At 49.1% G+C, this 19,101-nt stretch overlaps 1 protein-coding gene across 1 annotated transcript in view; it reads left to right on the top strand.

The window, feature by feature from the left end:
- The window catches only part of LOC129837212 (C-Jun-amino-terminal kinase-interacting protein 4-like), a 57,100-nt gene that overhangs the window by 36,153 nt on the left and 1,846 nt on the right, over window positions 1-19,101 (top strand). Inside the window, exons 23-26 of the mRNA XM_055903194.1 lie at window positions 17,783-17,931; window positions 18,031-18,202; window positions 18,413-18,526; window positions 18,632-18,730. Coding sequence (XP_055759169.1) covers window positions 17,783-17,931; window positions 18,031-18,202; window positions 18,413-18,526; window positions 18,632-18,730 — 534 coding nt within the window. The remainder of the gene's footprint in view (window positions 1-17,782; window positions 17,932-18,030; window positions 18,203-18,412; window positions 18,527-18,631; window positions 18,731-19,101) is intronic.

Genomic DNA, 19,101 nt, shown 5'->3' with positions numbered 1-19,101 from the left:
TGTCAGGATCAGATCAGGCTACTGTCAGGATCAAATCAGGTTCCTGTCAGGATCAGGTCAGGCTACTGTCAGGATCAGGTCAAGATCCAGTCAGGCTCCTATCAGGATCAGGTCAGGATGAGGTCAGGCTACTGTCAGGATGAGGTCAGGCTACTGTCAGGATGAGGTCAGGCTACTGTCAGGATGAGGTCAGGCTACTGTCAGGCTACTGTCAGGATGAGGTCAGGCTACTGTCAGGATGAGGTCAGGATGAGGTCAGCCTACGGTCAGGATGAGGTCAGCCTACGGTCAGGATGAGGTCAGCCTACTGTCAGGATGAGGTCAGCCTACTGTCAGGATGAGGTCAGCCTACTGTCAGGATGAGGTCAGCCTACTGTCAGGATGAGGTCAGCCTACTGTCAGGATGAGGTCAGCCTACTGTCAGGATGAGGTCAGCCTACTGTCAGGATGAGGTCAGCCTACTGTCAGGATGAGGTCAGCCTACTGTCAGGATGAGGTCAGCCTACTGTCAGGATGAGGTCAGCCTACTGTCAGGATGAGGTCAGCCTACTGTCAGGATGAGGTCAGCCTACTGTCAGGATGAGGTCAGCCTACTGTCAGGATGAGGTCAGCCTACTATCAGGATGAGGTCAGGCTGCTGTCAGGATGAGGTCAGGCTACTGTCTGGATCAGATCACTTTACTGTCTGGATCAGATCACTTTACTGTCTGGATGAGTTCAGGATCCGATCAGGCTACTCTCAGGATCATGTCAGGCTACTGTCAGGATCATGTCAGGCTACTGTCAGGATCATGTCAGGCTACTGTCAGGATCATGTCAGGCTACTGTCAGGATCAGGTCAGGCTGCTGTCAGGATCAGGTCAGGCTGCTGTCAGGATCAGGTCAGGCTGCTGTCAGGATCAGGTCAGGCTGCTGTCAGGATCAGGTCAGGCTGCTGTCAGGATCAGGTCAGGCTGCTGTCAGGATCAGGTCAGGTTACTGTCAGGATCACGTCAGATTCTTGTCAGGATCAGGTCAGGTTCCTGTCAGTATGAGGTCAGGTTCCTATCAGGGTCAGGTTCTTGTCAGGATCAGGGTCAGGTTCCTGTCAGTATGAGGTCAGGTTCCTGTCAGTATGAGGTCAGGTTCCTGTCAGTATGAGGTCAGGTTCCTGTCAGTATGAGGTCAGGTTCCTGTCAGTATGAGGTCAGGTTCCTGTCAGTATGAGGTCAGGTTCCTGTCAGTATGAGGTCAGGTTCCTGTCAGTATGAGGTCAGGTTCCTGTCAGTATGAGGTCAGGTTCCTGTCAGTATGAGGTCAGGTTCCTGTCAGTATGAGGTCAGGTTCCTGTCAGTATGAGGTCAGGTTCCTGTCAGTATGAGGTCAGGTTCCTGTCAGGATCAGGGTCAGGTTCCTGTCAGGATCAGGGTCAGGTTCCTGTCAGGATCAGGGTCAGGTTCCTGTCAGGATCAGGGTCAGGTTCCTGTCAGGATCAGGGTCAGGTTCCTGTCAGGATCAGGGTCAGGTTCCTGTCAGGGTCAGGTTCCTATCAGGGTCAGTTTCCTGTCAGGATCAGGGTCAGTTTCCTGTCAGGATCAGGGTCAGTTTCCTTTCAGGATCAGGGTCAGTTTCCTGTCAGGATCAGGGTCAGTTTCCTGTCAGGATCAGGGTCAGTTTCCTGTCAGGATCAGGATCAGGTTCCTGTCAGGATCAGGTTCCTGTCAGGATCAGGTTCCTGTCAGGATCAGGTCAAGCTACTGTCAGGATCCGGTCAGGCTATTGTCAGGATCAGATCAGGCTACTTTCAGGAACAGGCTACTGTCAGTATAAGGTCATGCTGCTCTCAGGTTCAGGTCATGTTACTTTCGGGATCAAATCAGGCTACTGTCAGGATCAGGTTCCTGTCTGGATCAGATCACTTTACTGTCAGGATCAGGTTACTGTCAGGATCAGATCAGGCTACTCTCAGGATCAGATCAGGCTACTGGCAGGATTTGATCAGGCGATCAGGCTACTGCCAGGATCAGGCGATCATGCTACTGCCAGGATTAGGCGATCAGGCTACTGCCAGGATCAGGCGATCAGGCTACTGCCAGGATCAGGCGATCAGGCTACTGCCAGGATCAGGCGATCAGGCTACTGCCAGGATCAGGCGATCAGGCTACTGCCAGGATCAGGCGATCAGGCTACTGCCAGGATCAGGCGATCAGGCTACTGCCAGGATCAGGCGATCAGGATCAGGCGATCAGGCTACTGCCAGGATCAGGTGAGGTTCCTTTCAGGATCAGGTGAGGTTCCTTTCAGGATCAGGTGAGGTTCCTTTCAGGATCAGGTGAGGTTCCTGTCAGGATCAAGTGAGGTTCCTGTCAGGATCAAGTGAGGTTCCTGTCAGGATCAGGTGAGGTTCCTGTCAGGATCAGGTGAGGTTCCTGTCAGGATCAGGTGAGGTTCCTGTCAGGATCAGGTGAGGTTCCTGTCAGGATCAGGTGAGGTTCCTGTCAGGATCAGGTGAGGTTCCTGTCAGGATCAGGTGAGGTTCCTGTCAGGATCAGGTGAGGTTCCTGTCAGGATCAGGTGAGGTTCCTGTCAGGATCAGGTGAGGTTCCTGTCAGGATCAGGTGATGCTCCTGTCAGGATCAGGTGAGGCTCCTGTCAGGATCAGGTGAGGCTCCTGTCAGGATCAGGTGAGGCTCCTGTCAGGATCAGGTGAGGCTCCTGTCAGGATCAGGTGAGGCTCCTGTCAGGTTCCTGTCAGGATCAGGTCAGGCTACTGTCAGGATCAGATCAGGTTCCTGTCCAGATCAGATCACTTTACTGTCCAGATCAGATCACTTTACTGTCAGGATCAGGTCAGGCTATGGTCAGGATCAGGTTAGGCTATGGTCAGGATCAGATCAGATTCCTGTCAGGATCAGGTTCCTGTTAAAACCTGTACTGCTCTGGCGTTCCGCCAGCGGAACTCCTCCCACATTCCACTGAAAAGGCAGAGCGCGAAATTCAAAATATATATTTTTGAAATATTTTACTTTCACACATTAACAAGTCCAATACAGCAAATGAAAGGTACACATCTTGTGAATCCAGCCAACATGTCCGATTTTTAAAATGTTTTACAGCGAAAACAGCTCGTATATTTATGTTAGCTCACCACCAAATACAAAAAAGGACAGACATTTTTCACAGCACAGGTAGCATGCACAAAGCCAACCTAACTAACCAAGAACCAACTTCATCAGATTACAGTCTTATAACATGTTATACAATAAATCTATGTTTTGTTCGAAAAATGTGCATATTTCAGGTATAAATCATAGTTTACATTGCAGCTACAATCAGAAATTGCACCGAAAGCAGCCATAATAATTACAGACACCAACGTAAAATACCTAATTACTCATCATAAAAAATTCTGAAAAATACATTGTGTACAGCAAATGAAAGACAGGCATCTTGTGATTCCAGCCAATATTTCCGATTTATTAAGTGTTTTACAGCGAAAACACAATATGGCGTTATATTAGCTTACCACAATAGCCAGAAACACAAGCCATTTCCCAGTAGCAAAAGTTAGCTATCGTAACAAACAAGCAAAAGATATATAATTTTTGACTAACCTTGATATACTTCATCAGATGACAGTCCTATAACATCAGGTTATACATACACTTATGTTTTGTTCGAAAATGTGCATATTTAGAGCTGAAATCAGTGGTTATACATTGTGCTAAAGTAGCTACTTTTTCCCACAACGTCCGGAATATTTTTCTGACACTTTTTCTGACACACATATTCTGACCAAATAGCTATTCATAAACATAACTAAAAAATACATGTTGTATAGGAAATGATAGATCCATTAGTTCTTAATGAAATCGCCGTGTTAGAATTCTAAAAATAACTTCATTACGACATACAGCTTCGGTATAGCTAGAGAGTACCCAAAAGCTGGGCGCCAACAACTAGTTCACATGTACGACAGATATATGAAATAGCATCATAAAAGCTACTGTCAGGATACGGTCAAGCTACTGTCAGGGTACGGTCAAGCTACTGTCAGGATACGGTCATGTTACTGTCAGGATCAGGTCAGGATCCGATCAGGTTGCTGTCCGGATCAGATCACTTTACTGTCAGGATTAGGTTACTTTCAGGATAAGGTCAGAATCAGATCAGGCTGCTCTCAGGTTCAGGTCATGTTACTGTCAGGATCAGATCAGGCTCCTGTCAGGATCAGATCAGGCTCCTGTCAGGATCAGGTCAGGATCCTGTCAGGATCAGGTCAGGCTACTGTCAGGCTACTGTCAGGATCAGGTCAGGCTACTGTCAGGATCAGATCAGGTTCCTGACCGGATCAGATCACTTTACTGTCAGGATTTTTCTACTGTCAGGATTAGATCAGGTGATCAGGCTACTATCAGGATTAGGTCAGGCTACTGTTAGGATCAGGTCAGGCTATGGTTAGGATCAGGTTGGGTTCCTGTCCGGATCAGATCACTTTACTTTCAGGATAAGGTTACTGTCAGGATCAGATCAGACTACTCTCAGGATCAGGCTACTGTCAGGATTAGATCAGGTGATCAGGCTACTGTCAGGATCAGGTCAGGCTACTTTCAGGCTACTGTCAGGATTAGGTCAGGCTAATGTCAGGATCAGATCAGGTTCCTGTCGGGATAAGGTCAGGTTACTGTCAGGATCAGGTCAGGATCAGATCGGGCTACTGTCAGGATCAGGCTACTGTCAGTATTAGATCAGGCGCTTAGGCTACTGCCAGGATCAGATCAGGCTACTGTCAGGATCAGGCTACTGTCAGGATCAGGCTACTGTCAGGATCAGGCTACTGTCAGGATCAGGCTACTGTCAGTATTTGATCAGGCTACTGTCAGGATCAGGTCAGGTTACTGTCAGGATCAGGTTATTGTCAGGATCAGGTCAAGCTACTGTCAGGATCCGGTCAAGCTACTGTCAGGATCCGATCAGGATACTGTCAGGATCAGATCAGGATACTGTCAGGATCAGATCAGGATACTGTCAGGATCCGATCAGTTTGCTGTCCGGATCAGATCACTTTACTGTCAGGATGCGGTCAGGATCATATCAGGCTACTCTCAGGATCAGGCTACTGTCAGTATTAGATCAGGCGATCAGGCTACTGTCAGGATCAGGTCAGTATCAGGTCAGGTTACTGTCAGGATCAGATCAGATTCCTGTCAGGATCAGGTCAGGCTACTGTCAGGATCAGGTCAGGCTACTGTCATGATCAGGTCAGGATCCAGTCAAGTTCTGGCCAGGATCAGGTCAGGTTCCTGTCAGGATCAGGTCAGGCTACTGTCAGGATCAGGTCAGGCTACTGTCAGGATCAGATCAGATCAGGCTACTGTCAGGATCAGGTCAGGCTACTGTCAGGATCAGATCAGGCTACTGTCAGGATCAAATCAGGTTCCTGTCAGGATCAGGTCAGGCTACTGTCAGGATCAGGTCAAGATCCAGTCAGGCTCCTATCAGGATCAGGTCAGGATGAGGTCAGGCTACTGTCAGGATGAGGTCAGGCTACTGTCAGGATGAGGTCAGGCTACTGTCAGGATGAGGTCAGGCTACTGTCAGGCTACTGTCAGGATGAGGTCAGGCTACTGTCAGGATGAGGTCAGGATGAGGTCAGCCTACTGTCAGGATGAAGTCAGCCTACTGTCAGGATGAGGTCAGCCTACTGTCAGGATGAGGTCAGCCTACTGTCAGGATGAGGTCAGCCTACTGTCAGGATGAGGTCAGCCTACTGTCAGGATGAGGTCAGCCTACTGTCAGGATGAGGTCAGCCTACTGTCAGGATGAGGTCAGCCTACTGTCAGGATGAGGTCAGCCTACTGTCAGGATGAGGTCAGCCTACTGTCAGGATGAGGTCAGCCTACTGTCAGGATGAGGTCAGCCTACTGTCAGGATGAGGTCAGCCTACTGTCAGGATGAGGTCAGCCTACTGTCAGGATGAGGTCAGCCTACTGTCAGGATGAGGTCAGCCTACTGTCAGGATGAGGTCAGCCTACTGTCTGGATGAGGTCAGCCTACTGTCTGGATGAGGTCAGCCTACTGTCTGGATGAGGTCAGCCTACTGTCTGGATCAGGCTGCTGTCTGGATCAGATCACTTTACTGTCTGGATCAGATCACTTTACTGTCTGGATCAGATCACTTTACTGTCTGGATCAGATCACTTTACTGTCTGGATGAGGTCAGGATCCGATCAGGCTACTCTCAGGATCATGTCAGGCTACTGTCAGGATCATGTCAGGCTCCTGTCAGGATCAGGTCAGGCTGCTGTCAGGATCAGGTCAGGCTGCTGTCAGGATCAGGTCAGGTTACTGTTAGGATCACGTCAGATTCTTGTCAGGATCAGGTCAGGTTCTTGTCAGGATCAGGTCAGGTTCCTGTCAGTATGAGGTCAGGTTCCTGTCAGGATCAGGGTCAGGTTCCTGTCAGGATCAGGGTCAGGTTCCTGTCAGGATCAGGGTCAGGTTCCTGTCAGGATCAGGGTCAGGTTCCTGTCAGGATCAGGGTCAGGTTCCTGTCAGGATCAGGGTCAGGTTCCTGTCAGGATCAGGGTCAGGTTCCTGTCAGGATCAGGGTCAGGTTCCTGTCAGGATCAGGGTCAGGTTCCTGTCAGGATCAGGGTCAGGTTCCTGTCAGGATCAGGGTCAGGTTCCTGTCAGGATCAGGGTCAGATTCCTGTCAGGATCAGGGTCAGGTTCCTGTCAGGATCAGGGTCAGGTTCCTGTCAGGATCAGGGTCAGGTTCCTGTCAGGATCAGGGTCAGGTTCCTGTCAGGATCAGGGTCAGGTTCCTGTCAGGATCAGGGTCAGGTTCCTGTCAGGATCAGGGTCAGGTTCCTGTCAGTATGAGGTCAGGCTACTGTCAGGATGAGGTCAGGCTGCTGTCAGGATGAGGTCAGGCTGCTGTCAGGATGAGGTCAGGCTGCTGTCAGGATGAGGTCAGGCTGCTGTCTGGATCAGATCACTTTACTGTCTGGATGAGTTCAGGATCCGATCAGGCTACTCTCAGGATCATGTCAGGCTACTGTCAGGATCATGTCAGGCTACTGTCAGGATCAGGTCAGGCTCCTGTCAGGATCAGGTCAGGCTGCTGTCAGGTTCAGGTCAGGCTGCTGTCAGGATCAGGTCAGGCTGCTGTCAGGATCAGGTCAGGCTGCTGTCAGGATCAGGTCAGGCTGCTGTCAGGATCAGGTCAGGTTGCTGTCAGGATTTGATCAGGTTACTGTTAGGATCACGTCAGATTCTTGTCAGGATCAGGTCAGGTTCCTGTCAGTATGAGGTCAGGTTCCTATCAGGGTCAGGTTCCTGTCAGGATCAGGGTCAGGTTCCTGTCAGGATCAGGGTCAGGTTCCTGTCAGTATGAGGTCAGGTTCCTGTCAGTATGAGGTCAGGTTCCTGTCAGTATGAGGTCAGGTTCCTGTCAGTATGAGGTCAGGTTCCTGTCAGTATGAGGTCAGGTTCCTGTCAGTATGAGGTCAGGTTCCTGTCAGTATGAGGTCAGGTTCCTGTCAGTATGAGGTCAGGTTCCTGTCAGTATGAGGTCAGGTTCCTGTCAGTATGAGGTCAGGTTCCTGTCAGTATGAGGTCAGGTTCCTGTCAGTATGAGGTCAGGTTCCTGTCAGTATGAGGTCAGGTTCCTGTCAGGATCAGGTTCCTGTCAGGATCAGGTTCCTGTCAGGATCAGGGTCAGGTTCCTGTCAGGATCAGGGTCAGGTTCCTGTCAGTATGAGGTCAGGTTCCTGTCAGGATCAGGGTCAGGTTCCTATCAGGGTCAGGTTCCTATCAGGGTCAGTTTCCTGTCAGGATCAGGGTCAGTTTCCTTTCAGGATCAGGGTCAGTTTCCTGTCAGGATCAGGGTCAGTTTCCTGTCAGGATCAGGGTCAGTTTCCTGTCAGGATCAGGTTCCTATCAGGATCAGGATCAGGTTCCTGTCAGGATCAGGTTCCTGTCAGGATCAGGTTCCTGTCAGGATCAGGTCAAGCTACTGTCAGGATCCGGTCAGGCTATTGTCAGGATCAGATCAGGCTACTTTCAGGAACAGGCTACTGTCAGTATAAGGTCATGCTGCTCTCAGGTTCAGGTCATGTTACTTTCGGGATCAAATCAGGCTACTGTCAGGATCAGGTTCCTGTCTGGATCAGATCACTTTACTGTCAGGATCAGGTTACTGTCAGGATCAGATCAGGCTACTCTCAGGATCAGATCAGGCTACTGGCAGGATTTGATCAGGCGATCAGGCTACTGCCAGGATCAGGCGATCAGGCTACTGCCAGGATTAGGCGATCAGGCTACTGCCAGGATTAGGCGATCAGGCTACTGCCAGGATTAGGCGATCAGGCTACTGCCAGGATTAGGCGATCAGGCTACTGCCAGGATCAGGCGATCAGGCTACTGCCAGGATCAGGCGATCAGGCTACTGCCAGGATCAGGCGATCAGGCTACTGCCAGGATCAGGCGATCAGGCTACTGCCAGGATCAGGCGATCAGGCTACTGCCAGGATCAGGCGATCAGGCTACTGCCAGGATCAGGCGATCAGGATCAGGCGATCAGGCGATCAGGATCAGGCGATCAGGCTACTGCCAGGATCAGGTGAGGTTCCTTTCAGGATCAGGTGAGGTTCCTGTCAGGATCAAGTGAGGTTCCTGTCAGGATCAGGTGAGGCTCCTGTCAGGATCAGGTGAGGCTCCTGTCAGGATCAGGTGAGGCTCCTGTCAGGATCAGGTGAGGCTCCTGTCAGGATCAGGTGAGGCTCCTGTCAGGTTCCTGTCAGGATCAGGTCAGGCTACTGTCAGGATCAGATCAGGTTCCTGTCCAGATCAGATCACTTTACTGTCAGGATCAGGTCAGGCTATGGTCAGGATCAGGTTAGGCTATGGTCAGTATCAGATCAGATTCCTGTCAGGATCAGGTTCCTGTTAAAACCTGTACTGCTCTGGCGTTCCGCCAGCGGAACTCCTCCCACATTCCACTGAAAAGGCAGAGCGCGAAATTCAAAATATATATTTTTGAAATATTTTACTTTCACACATTAACAAGTCCAATACAGCAAATGAAAGGTACACATCTTGTGAATCCAGCCAACATGTCCGATTTTTAAAATGTTTTACAGCGAAAACAGCTCGTATATTTATGTTAGCTCACCACCAAATACAAAAAAGGACAGACATTTTTCACAGCACAGGTAGCATGCACAAAGCCAACCTAACTAACCAAGAACCAACTTCATCAGATTACAGTCTTATAACATGTTATACAATAAATCTATGTTTTGTTCGAAAAATGTGCATATTTCAGGTATAAATCATAGTTTACATTGCAGCTACAATCAGAAATTGCACCGAAAGCAGCCATAATAATTACAGACACCAACGTAAAATACCTAATTACTCATCATAAAAAATTCTGAAAAATACATTGTGTACAGCAAATGAAAGACAGGCATCTTGTGATTCCAGCCAATATTTCCGATTTATTAAGTGTTTTACAGCGAAAACACAATATGGCGTTATATTAGCTTACCACAATAGCCAGAAACACAAGCCATTTCCCAGTAGCAAAAGTTAGCTATCGTAACAAACAAGCAAAAGATATATAATTTTTGACTAACCTTGATATACTTCATCAGATGACAGTCCTATAACATCAGGTTATACATACACTTATGTTTTGTTCGAAAATGTGCATATTTAGAGCTGAAATCAGTGGTTATACATTGTGCTAAAGTAGCTACTTTTTCCCACAACGTCCGGAATATTTTTCTGACACTTTTTCTGACACACATATTCTGACCAAATAGCTATTCATAAACATAACTAAAAAATACATGTTGTATAGGAAATGATAGATCCATTAGTTCTTAATGAAATCGCCGTGTTAGAATTCTAAAAATAACTTCATTACGACATACAGCTTCGGTATAGCTAGAGAGTACCCAAAAGCTGGGCGCCAACAACTAGTTCACATGTACGACAGATATATGAAATAGCATCATAAAAGCTACTGTCAGGATACGGTCAAGCTACTGTCAGGGTACGGTCAAGCTACTGTCAGGATACGGTCATGTTACTGTCAGGATCAGGTCAGGATCCGATCAGGTTGCTGTCCGGATCAGATCACTTTACTGTCAGGATTAGGTTACTTTCAGGATAAGGTCAGAATCAGATCAGGCTGCTCTCAGGTTCAGGTCATGTTACTGTCAGGATCAGATCAGGCTCCTGTCAGGATCAGATCAGGCTCCTGTCAGGATCAGGTCAGGATCCTGTCAGGATCAGGTCAGGCTACTGTCAGGCTACTGTCAGGATCAGGTCAGGCTACTGTCAGGATCAGATCAGGTTCCTGACCGGATCAGATCACTTTACTGTCAGGATTTTTCTACTGTCAGGATTAGATCAGGTGATCAGGCTACTATCAGGATTAGGTCAGGCTACTGTTAGGATCAGGTCAGGCTATGGTTAGGATCAGGTTGGGTTCCTGTCCGGATCAGATCACTTTACTTTCAGGATAAGGTTACTGTCAGGATCAGATCAGACTACTCTCAGGATCAGGCTACTGTCAGGATTAGATCAGGTGATCAGGCTACTGTCAGGATCAGGTCAGGCTACTTTCAGGCTACTGTCAGGATTAGGTCAGGCTAATGTCAGGATCAGATCAGGTTCCTGTCGGGATAAGGTCAGGTTACTGTCAGGATCAGGTCAGGTTACTGTCAGGATCAGGTTATTGTCAGGATCAGGTCAAGCTACTGTCAGGATCAGGTCAAGCTACTGTCAGGATCCGGTCAAGCTACTGTCAGGATCCGATCAGGATACTGTCAGGATCAGATCAGGATACTGTCAGGATCAGATCAGGATACTGTCAGGATCAGATCAGGATACTGTCAGGATCCGATCAGTTTGCTGTCCGGATCAGATCACTTTACTGTCAGGATGCGGTCAGGATCATATCAGGCTACTCTCAGGATCAGGCTACTGTCAGTATTAGATCAGGCGATCAGGCTACTGTCAGGATCAGGTCAGTATCAGGTCAGGTTACTGTCAGGATCAGATCAGATTCCTGTCAGGATCAGGTCAGGCTACTGTCAGGATCAGGTCAGGCTACTGTCATGATCAGGTCAGGATCCAGTCAAGTTCTGGCCAGGATCAGGTCAGGTTCCTGTCAGTATCAGGTCAGGTTCCTGTCAGTATCAGATCAGGTTCCTGTCAGGATCAGGTGAGGTTCCTGTCAGGATCAGGTTACATTCAGGATGAGGTCAGGATCAAATCAGGCTACTCTCAGGATCAGGTCAGGCTACTGTCAGGATCAGGTCAGGCTACTGTCAGGATCAGGTCAGGCTACTGTCAGGATCAGGTCAGGCTACTGTCAGGATCAGGTCAGGCTACTGTCAGGATCAGGTCAGGCTCCTGTCAGGATCAGGTCAAGCTACTGTCAGGATCCGGTCATGTTACTGTCAGGATCAGGTCAGGATCCGATCAGGTTGCTGTCCGGATCAGATCACTTTACTGTCAGGATTAGGTTACTTTCAGGATGAGGTCAGGATCAGATCAGGCTGCTCTCAGGTTCAGGTCATGTTACTGTCAGGATCAAATCAGGCTACTGTCAGGATCAGATCAGGTTCCTGTCAGAATCAGGTGAGGTTCCTGTCAGAATCAGGTGAGGTTCCTGTCAGAATCAGGTGAGGTTCCTGTCAGAATCAGGTGAGGTTCCTGTCAGAATCAGGTGAGGTTCCTGTCAGGATCAGGTGAGGTTCCTGTCAGGATCAGGTGAGGTTCCTGTCAGGATCAGGTGAGGCTCCTGTCAGGATCAGGTGAGGCTCCTGTCAGGATCAGGTGAGGCTCCTGTCAGGATCAGGTGAGGCTCCTGTCAGGATCAGGTGAGGCTCCTGTCAGGATCAGGTCCGGCTACTGTCAGGATCAGGTCCGGCTACTGTCAGGATCAGATCAGGTTCCTGACCGGATCAGATCACTTTACTGTCAGGATCAGGTTACTGTCAGGATCAGATCAGGTTCCTGTCCGGATCAGATCACTTTACTGTCAGGATCAGATCAGGTAATCAGGCTACTATCAGGATTAGATCAGGCTACTTTCAGGTTCCTGTCAGGATCAGGTCAGGCTACTGTCAGGATCAGATCAGGTTCCTGTCAGGATCAGGTCAGGTTACTGTCAGGATCAGGTCAGGATCAGATCAGGCTACTCTCAGGATCAGGCTACTGTCACGATCAGGCTACTGTCAGTATTAGATCAGGCGATCAGGCTACTGTCAGGATCAGGTCAGGCTACTCTCAGGATCAGGCTACTGTCAGGATCAGGCTACTGTCAGTATTAGATCAGGCGATCAGGCTACTGTCAGGATCAGGTCAGTATCAGGTCAGGTTACTGTCAGGATCAGGTTACTGTCAGGATCAGGTCAAGCTACTGTCAGGATCAGATCAGGATACTGTCAGGATCCGATCAGTTTGCTGTCCGGATTAGATCACTTTACTGTCAGGATCAGGTTACTGTCAGGATGAGGTCAGGATCAGATCAGGCTACTTTCAGGATCAGGCTACTGTCAGGATCAGGTCATGTTACTGTCAGGATCAGATCAGGTTCCTGTCTGGATCAGATCATTTTACTGTCAGGATCAGGCTACTGTCAGGATTAGGTCAGGCTACTTTCAGGTTCCTGTCAGGATCAGGTCAGGCTACTGTCAGGATCAGGTCAGGCTACTGTCAGGATCAGGTCAGGCTACTGTCAGGATCAGGTCAGGATCAGATCAGGCTACTGTCAGGATCAGATCAGGCTACTGTCAGGATCAGATCAGGCTACTGTCAGGATCAGGTCAGGCTACTGTCAGGATCAGGTCAGGATCAGGTCAGATTACTGTCAGGATCAGGTTAGGCTATGGTCAGGATCAGGTTAGGTTACTGTCAGAATACGGTTCCTGTCAGGATCCGTTCAGGTTACTGTCTAGATGAGGTCAGGTTACTGTCAGGATCAGGTCAGGTTCCTGTCAGGATCAGGTCAAGCTACTGTCAGGATCCGGTCAGGTTACTGTCAGGATCCGATCAGGTTTCTGTCCGGATCAGGTCTTGTTACTGTCAGCTTCAGGTCAGTCTATGGTGATCAGGTCATGTTACTGGCAGGATCAGGTTACTGTCAGGACCATGGTCCTCTCAGGATCAGATCAGATTCCTGTCAGGCTACTGTCAGGATCAGGTCAGGCTACTGTCATGATCAGGTCAGGATCCAGTCAATTTCCGGCCAGGATCAGTTCAGGTTCCTGTCAGTATCAGGTCAGGTTACTGTTAGGATCAAGTCAGGATCAGGTCAAGTTCCTGTCAGGATCAGGTCAAGTTCCTGTCAGGATCAGGTCAAGTCCCTGTCAGGATCAGGTCAAGTCCCTGTCAGGATCAGGTCAAGTTCCTGCCAGGATCAGGTCAGGTTCCTGTCAGGATCAGGTCAGTTTCCTGTCAGGTTCCTGTCAGGATCAGGTGAGGTTCCTGTCAGGATCAGGTGAGGTTCCTGTCAGGATCAGGTGAGGTTCCTGTCAGGATCAGGTGAGGTTCCTGTCAGGATCAGGTGAGGTTCCTGTCAGGATCAGGTGAGGTTCCTGTCAGGATCAGGTGAGGTTCCTGTCAGGATCAGGTGAGGTTCCTGTCAGGATCAGGTGAGGTTCCTGTCAGAATCAGGTGAGGTTCCTGTCAGAATCAGGCGAGGTTCCTGTCAGAATCAGGCGAGGTTCCTGTCAGGATCAGGTCATGTTACTGTCAGGATCAGGTCAGGTTCCTGTCTGGATCAGATCATTTTACTGTCAGGATCAGGCTACTGACAGGATTAGGTCAGGCTACTTTCAGGTTCCTGTCAGGATCAGGTCAGGCTACTGTCAGGATCAGGTCAGGCTACTGTCAGGATCAGGTCAGGCTACTGTCAGGATCAGGTCAGGATCAGGTCAGGCTACTGTCAGGATCAGGTCAGGATCAGATCAGGCTACTGTCAGGATCAGGTCAGGCTACTGTCAGGATCAGGTCAGGATCAGGTCAGATTACTGTCAGGATCAGGTTAGGCTATGGTCAGGATCAGGTTAGGTTACTGTCAGAATACGGTTCCTGTCAGGATCCGTTCAGGTTACTGTCTAGATGAGGTCAGGTTACTGTCAGGATCAGGTCAGGTTCCTGTCAGGATCAGGTCAAGCTACTGTCAGGATCCGGTCAGGTTACTGTCAGGATCCGATCAGGTTTCTGTCCGGATCAGGTCTTGTTACTGTCAGCTTCAGGTCAGTCTATGGTGATCAGGTCATGTTACTGGCAGGATCAGGTTACTGTCAGGACCATGGTCCTCTCAGGATCAGATCAGATTCCTGTCAGGCTACTGTCAGGATCAGGTCAGGCTACTTTCATGATCAGGTCAGGATCCAGTCAATTTCCGGCCAGGATCAGTTCAGGTTCCTGTCAGTATCAGGTCAGGTTACTGTTAGGATCAGGTCAGGATCAGGTCAAGTTCCTGTCAGGATCAGGTCAAGTTCCTGTCAGGATCAGGTCAAGTCCCTGTCAGGATCAGGTCAAGTCCCTGTCAGGATCAGGTCAGGTTCCTGTCAGGATCAGGTCAGTTTCCTGTCAGGATCAGGTCAGTTTCCTGTCAGGATCAGGTCAGGTTCCTGTCAGGATCAGGTGAGGTTCCTGTCAGGATCAGGTGAGGTTCCTGTCAGGATCAGGTGAGGTTCCTGTCAGGATCAGGTGAGGTTCCTGTCAGGATCAGGTGAGGTTCCTGTCAGGATCAGGTGAGGTTCCTGTCAGGATCAGGTGAGGCTCCTGTCAGGATCAGTTTAGGCTACTCTCAGGATCAAGCTACTGTCAAGATTAGATCAGGTGATCAGGCTACTGTCAGGTTCACGTCAGGATCAGGTCAGGTTCATGTCAGGATCAGGTCAGGCCACTTTCAGGTTCCTGTCAGGATCAGGTCAGTTTCCTGTCAGGATCAGGATCAGGTTACTGTCAGGATGAGGTCGGGATCAGATCAGGCTACTCTCAGGATCAGGCTACTGTCAGGATTAGTTTAGGCGATCAGGCTACTGTCAGGATTAGTTTAGGCGATCAGGCTACTGTCAGGATTAGTTTAGGCGATCAGGCTACTGTCAGGATCAGGTCTTCTTACTGTCAGGATCAGGTCAGGTTACTGTCAGGATCAGGTCAGTCTATGGTGATCAGGTCATGTTACTGTCAGGATCAGGTTACTGTCAGGATCATGGTCCTCTCAGGATCAGATCAGATTCTGGCCAGGATCAGGTCAGGTTCCTGTCAGTATCAGGTCAGGTTAAAGTCAGGAACAGGTCAGGCTCCTGTCAGGATCAGGTTACTGTCAGGATGAGTTCAGGATCAGATCAGGCTACTCTCAGGATCAGGCTACTGTCAGGATTAGTTTAGGCGGTCAGGCTACTGTCAGGCTACTGTCAGGATCAGGTCAGGCTACTGTCAGGATCATGTCAGGCTTCTGTCAGGTCAGGTTCCTGTCAGGATCAGGTCAGGCTACTGTCAGGTTCAGGTCAGGTTCCTGTTAGGTCAGGATCAGATCATGTTACTGTCAGGCTACTGTCAGGATCAGGTCAGGCTACTGTCAGGTTCAGGTCAGGTTCCTGTTAGGTCAGGATCAGATCATGTTACTGTCAGGCTACTGTCAGGATCAGGTCAGGCTACTGTCAGGATCAGGTCAGGTTCCTGTCAGGCTCAGGTCATGTTACTGTCAGGCTCAGGTCATGTTACTGTCAGGCTCAGGTCATGTTACTGTCAGGATCAGGTTCCTGTCAGGATCAGGTCAGGTTCCTGTCAGGATCAGGTCAGGCTCCTGTCAGGATCAGGTCAGGCTCCTGTCAGGATCAGGTCAGGCTCAGGTCATGTTACTGTCAGGCTCAGGTCATGTTACTGTCAGGATCAGGTTCCTGTCAGGATCAGGTCAGGTTCCTGTCAGGATCAGGTCAGGCTCCTGTCAGGATCAGGTCAGGCTCCTGTCAGGCTCAGGTCATGTTACTGTCAGGCTCAGGTCATGTTACTGTCAGGCTCAGGTTCCTGTCAGGATCAGGTCAGGCTCCTGTCAGGATCAGGTCAGGCTCAGGTCATGTTACTGTCAGCATCAGGTCAGGGTCAGGTCATGTTACTGTCAGGATCAGGTTCCTGTCAGGATCAGGTCAGGTTCCTGTCAGGATGAGGTCAGGCTACTCTCATGATCAGGTCAGGATCCAGTCAGGTTCCGGCCAGGATCAGGTCAGGTTACTGTCAGATTCTTGTCAGGCTACTGTCAGGATCAGGTCAGGCTACTGTCAGGATCAGGTCAGGCTACTGTCATGATCAGGTCAGGATCCAGTCAGGTTACTGTCAGATTCTTGACAGGTTACTGTTAGGATCAGGTCAGGCTACTGTCAGGATCAGGTCAGGCTACTGTCATGATCAGGTCAGGATCCAGTCAGGTTACTGTCAGATTCTTGACAGGTTACTGTCAGATTCTTGTCAGGCTACTGTTAGGATCAGGTCAGGCTATGGTCAGGATGAGGTCAGGTTACTGTCAGGATCAGATCAGATTCCTGTCAAGATCAGGTCAGGATCCTGTCATGATCAGGTCAGGATCCAGTTAGTTTCAGGGCCAGGATCAGGTCAGGCTACTGTCATGATCAGGTCAGGATCCAGTCAGGTTACTGTTAGGATCAGGTCAGGTTACTGTCAGATTCTTGTCAGGCTACTGTCAGGATCAGGTCAGGCTACTGTGAGGATCAGGTCATGCTACTGTCAGGATCAGATCAGGCTACTGTCAGGATCAGGTTATGTTACCTGTAGGATCAGATCAAGCTACTGTCAGGATTAGATCAGGCTACTGTCAGGATCAGGTCAGGCTACTGTCAGGATCAGGTTAGGATGAGGTCAGGTTACTGTCAGGATCAGATTCCTGTCAGGATCAGATCAGATTCCTGTCAAGATCAGGTCAGGATCCTGTCTTGATCAGGTCAGGATCCAGTCAGTTTCCGGCCAGGATCAGGTCAGGTTACTGTTAGGATCAGATCAGGTCAGGTTCCTGTCAGGATCAGGTCAGGCTCCTGTAAGGATCTGGTCATGCTACTGTCAGAATCAGGTCAGGCTCTGTCAGGATCAGATCACTATCAGGACCAGAACAGGTTCCTGTCCAAGTCAGGTCACTTTACTGTCAGGATCAGGTTACTGTCAGGATGAGGTCAGGATCAGATCAGGCTACTGTCAGGATTAGATCAGGCGATCAGGCTACTGTCAGGATCAGGTCAGGCTACTGTCAGGATCAGGTCAGGCTACTGTCAGGATCAGGTCAGGCTACTGTCAGGATCAGGTCAGGCTACTGTCAGGATCAGGTCAGGTTACTGTCAGGATCAGGTCAGGCTCAGGTCAGGTTCCCGTCAGGTCAGGTTACTGTCATGATCAGATCAGGTTACTGTTAGGATCATATCAGGTTACTGTCAGGATCATATCAGTGCATATGAAGGAAAGGAGGGAAGAAATGGTAACATTTAAGTTTGAGAAACTGTATCCCTTCTAGCCAGAACCATTGTATGTCAGAATGGACTTTTCGTAGCAGGTTAGGAGAATTTATTCAGCAGGTTAAGAGAATTAGAGTAGCCGGTTAGGATAATTAGGTTAAGTTTAAGAAAAGGGTTAGGGTTAGCTAAAATGCAAAGAAATTACGTCAATTTGACATAAACTGTATTCCATCTATCCATGACCACATACAACCTGTGATTGTAAGAGACTGATGATAACTAATCGGCACTATATTTGACAGGTGGATGGGATCTCCAATCACATGAGGTTTTGCCTCTGGGATCAACTCCACTGCAGCCCATTCGTTGTTGCCTAGCGAAGGGGGCGTGCTTATGGGTAGGATATTGGAATCGGGTTCATGTGGTCGATGTCGAGAATAGAAAAGTGGAGGTAAGAGTTTGACAAACCTGAAAATATTGTATGTGTGTGAATTCAGAATGGTTTGTACTTTGTATTATTTTGTCTATATTTCCCACCTCTCTCTTTCAGCAAACTTTAACCGTCTCGGAGCGCAGTGAGCAACAGGTGCGTTTCCTGTGTGCGGCAGGAAGTGGTGTGTGGACGTCCTGCCGGCTCGACCCTACACTCAGGCTTTTCGATTGGTCCACTGGCCGGCCCCTGCAGGATGTGGATCTGACCCCTCTGGTCACCAAAACACTGGGTAGGAGCAGGAACAGGATTCTCAGTTCATGAATCTGCTCATGTTTATATTGCTGATGTGAGCATGTAATGGCCCACATAGAAGTTAATGTACAACTTTGAATACATTTTCTTAAATTTTGCTTCAATCCTTACCTCTTCAACCCAAAAACTGAACCCACTCTGCTTGAATGGATAAGCTCCTGACTGTCTCTCTGTCTCTCTTCTCCAGGCCCTGCCTTCTTGTCTCTCTCCCCGCTGCAGATCTCCTCCCTCATCGTCATCTCTGGCCGGCTGTGGGTGGGAACAGGAAGTGGCGCCATCTTCTCCATCCCTGTGTCTCTCAGTGAGTTCTAACCTCTGGCCCCCAGAGGTCAACAACAGAATCACCTGAGAGATAATGCCCTTACACTGGTCATATGTCAATTGTCTTCTTCTCTGCATTCCATAGGTTCAGAGTCTGCCTCTATACCATACTGCTCTTTGGCGGCAGCACAACTGTGTTACCATGGACACCGCCAGGCTGTCAAGTTCATTATTGCTGCACCTGGTGAAAATCTTCTATCGTTGTTCATTCATTCACTGTTGTGTAACAATGCAGTTATTCTACAGCGGGGCTATTCAACTGGCGGCCCCTGGCCCTTTGATCAATTCTGAACATTAATCAAAGATCTGCATAAAAATCCCCTCCAAAAGCCGACGTTCAGTATCAAAATGACAAGCACTATGGTGGTTGTCTATAGTGTAGATCCTAGTGTTTTTTGTGGTTTCTAGCGCCTATGTGGCATGTTGATCATGTTTTCTTCATATGAGTTTGGCTCTAGTGTTTCAACGGTTTAAGCTACAACATGTTATGACCCCATTCCTGAAAGCTACGACTCTCAGGAACACTACATGCCTTCTGTTTCCCTCTGATGCTCA

Source organism: Salvelinus fontinalis, chromosome 38 (assembly GCF_029448725.1).
Source record: "Salvelinus fontinalis isolate EN_2023a chromosome 38, ASM2944872v1, whole genome shotgun sequence".
NCBI lineage: Eukaryota > Metazoa > Chordata > Actinopteri > Salmoniformes > Salmonidae > Salvelinus > Salvelinus fontinalis.
Note: the sequence above shows the minus strand (reverse complement) of the source record. Positions and strands in the feature narration are given on the sequence as shown.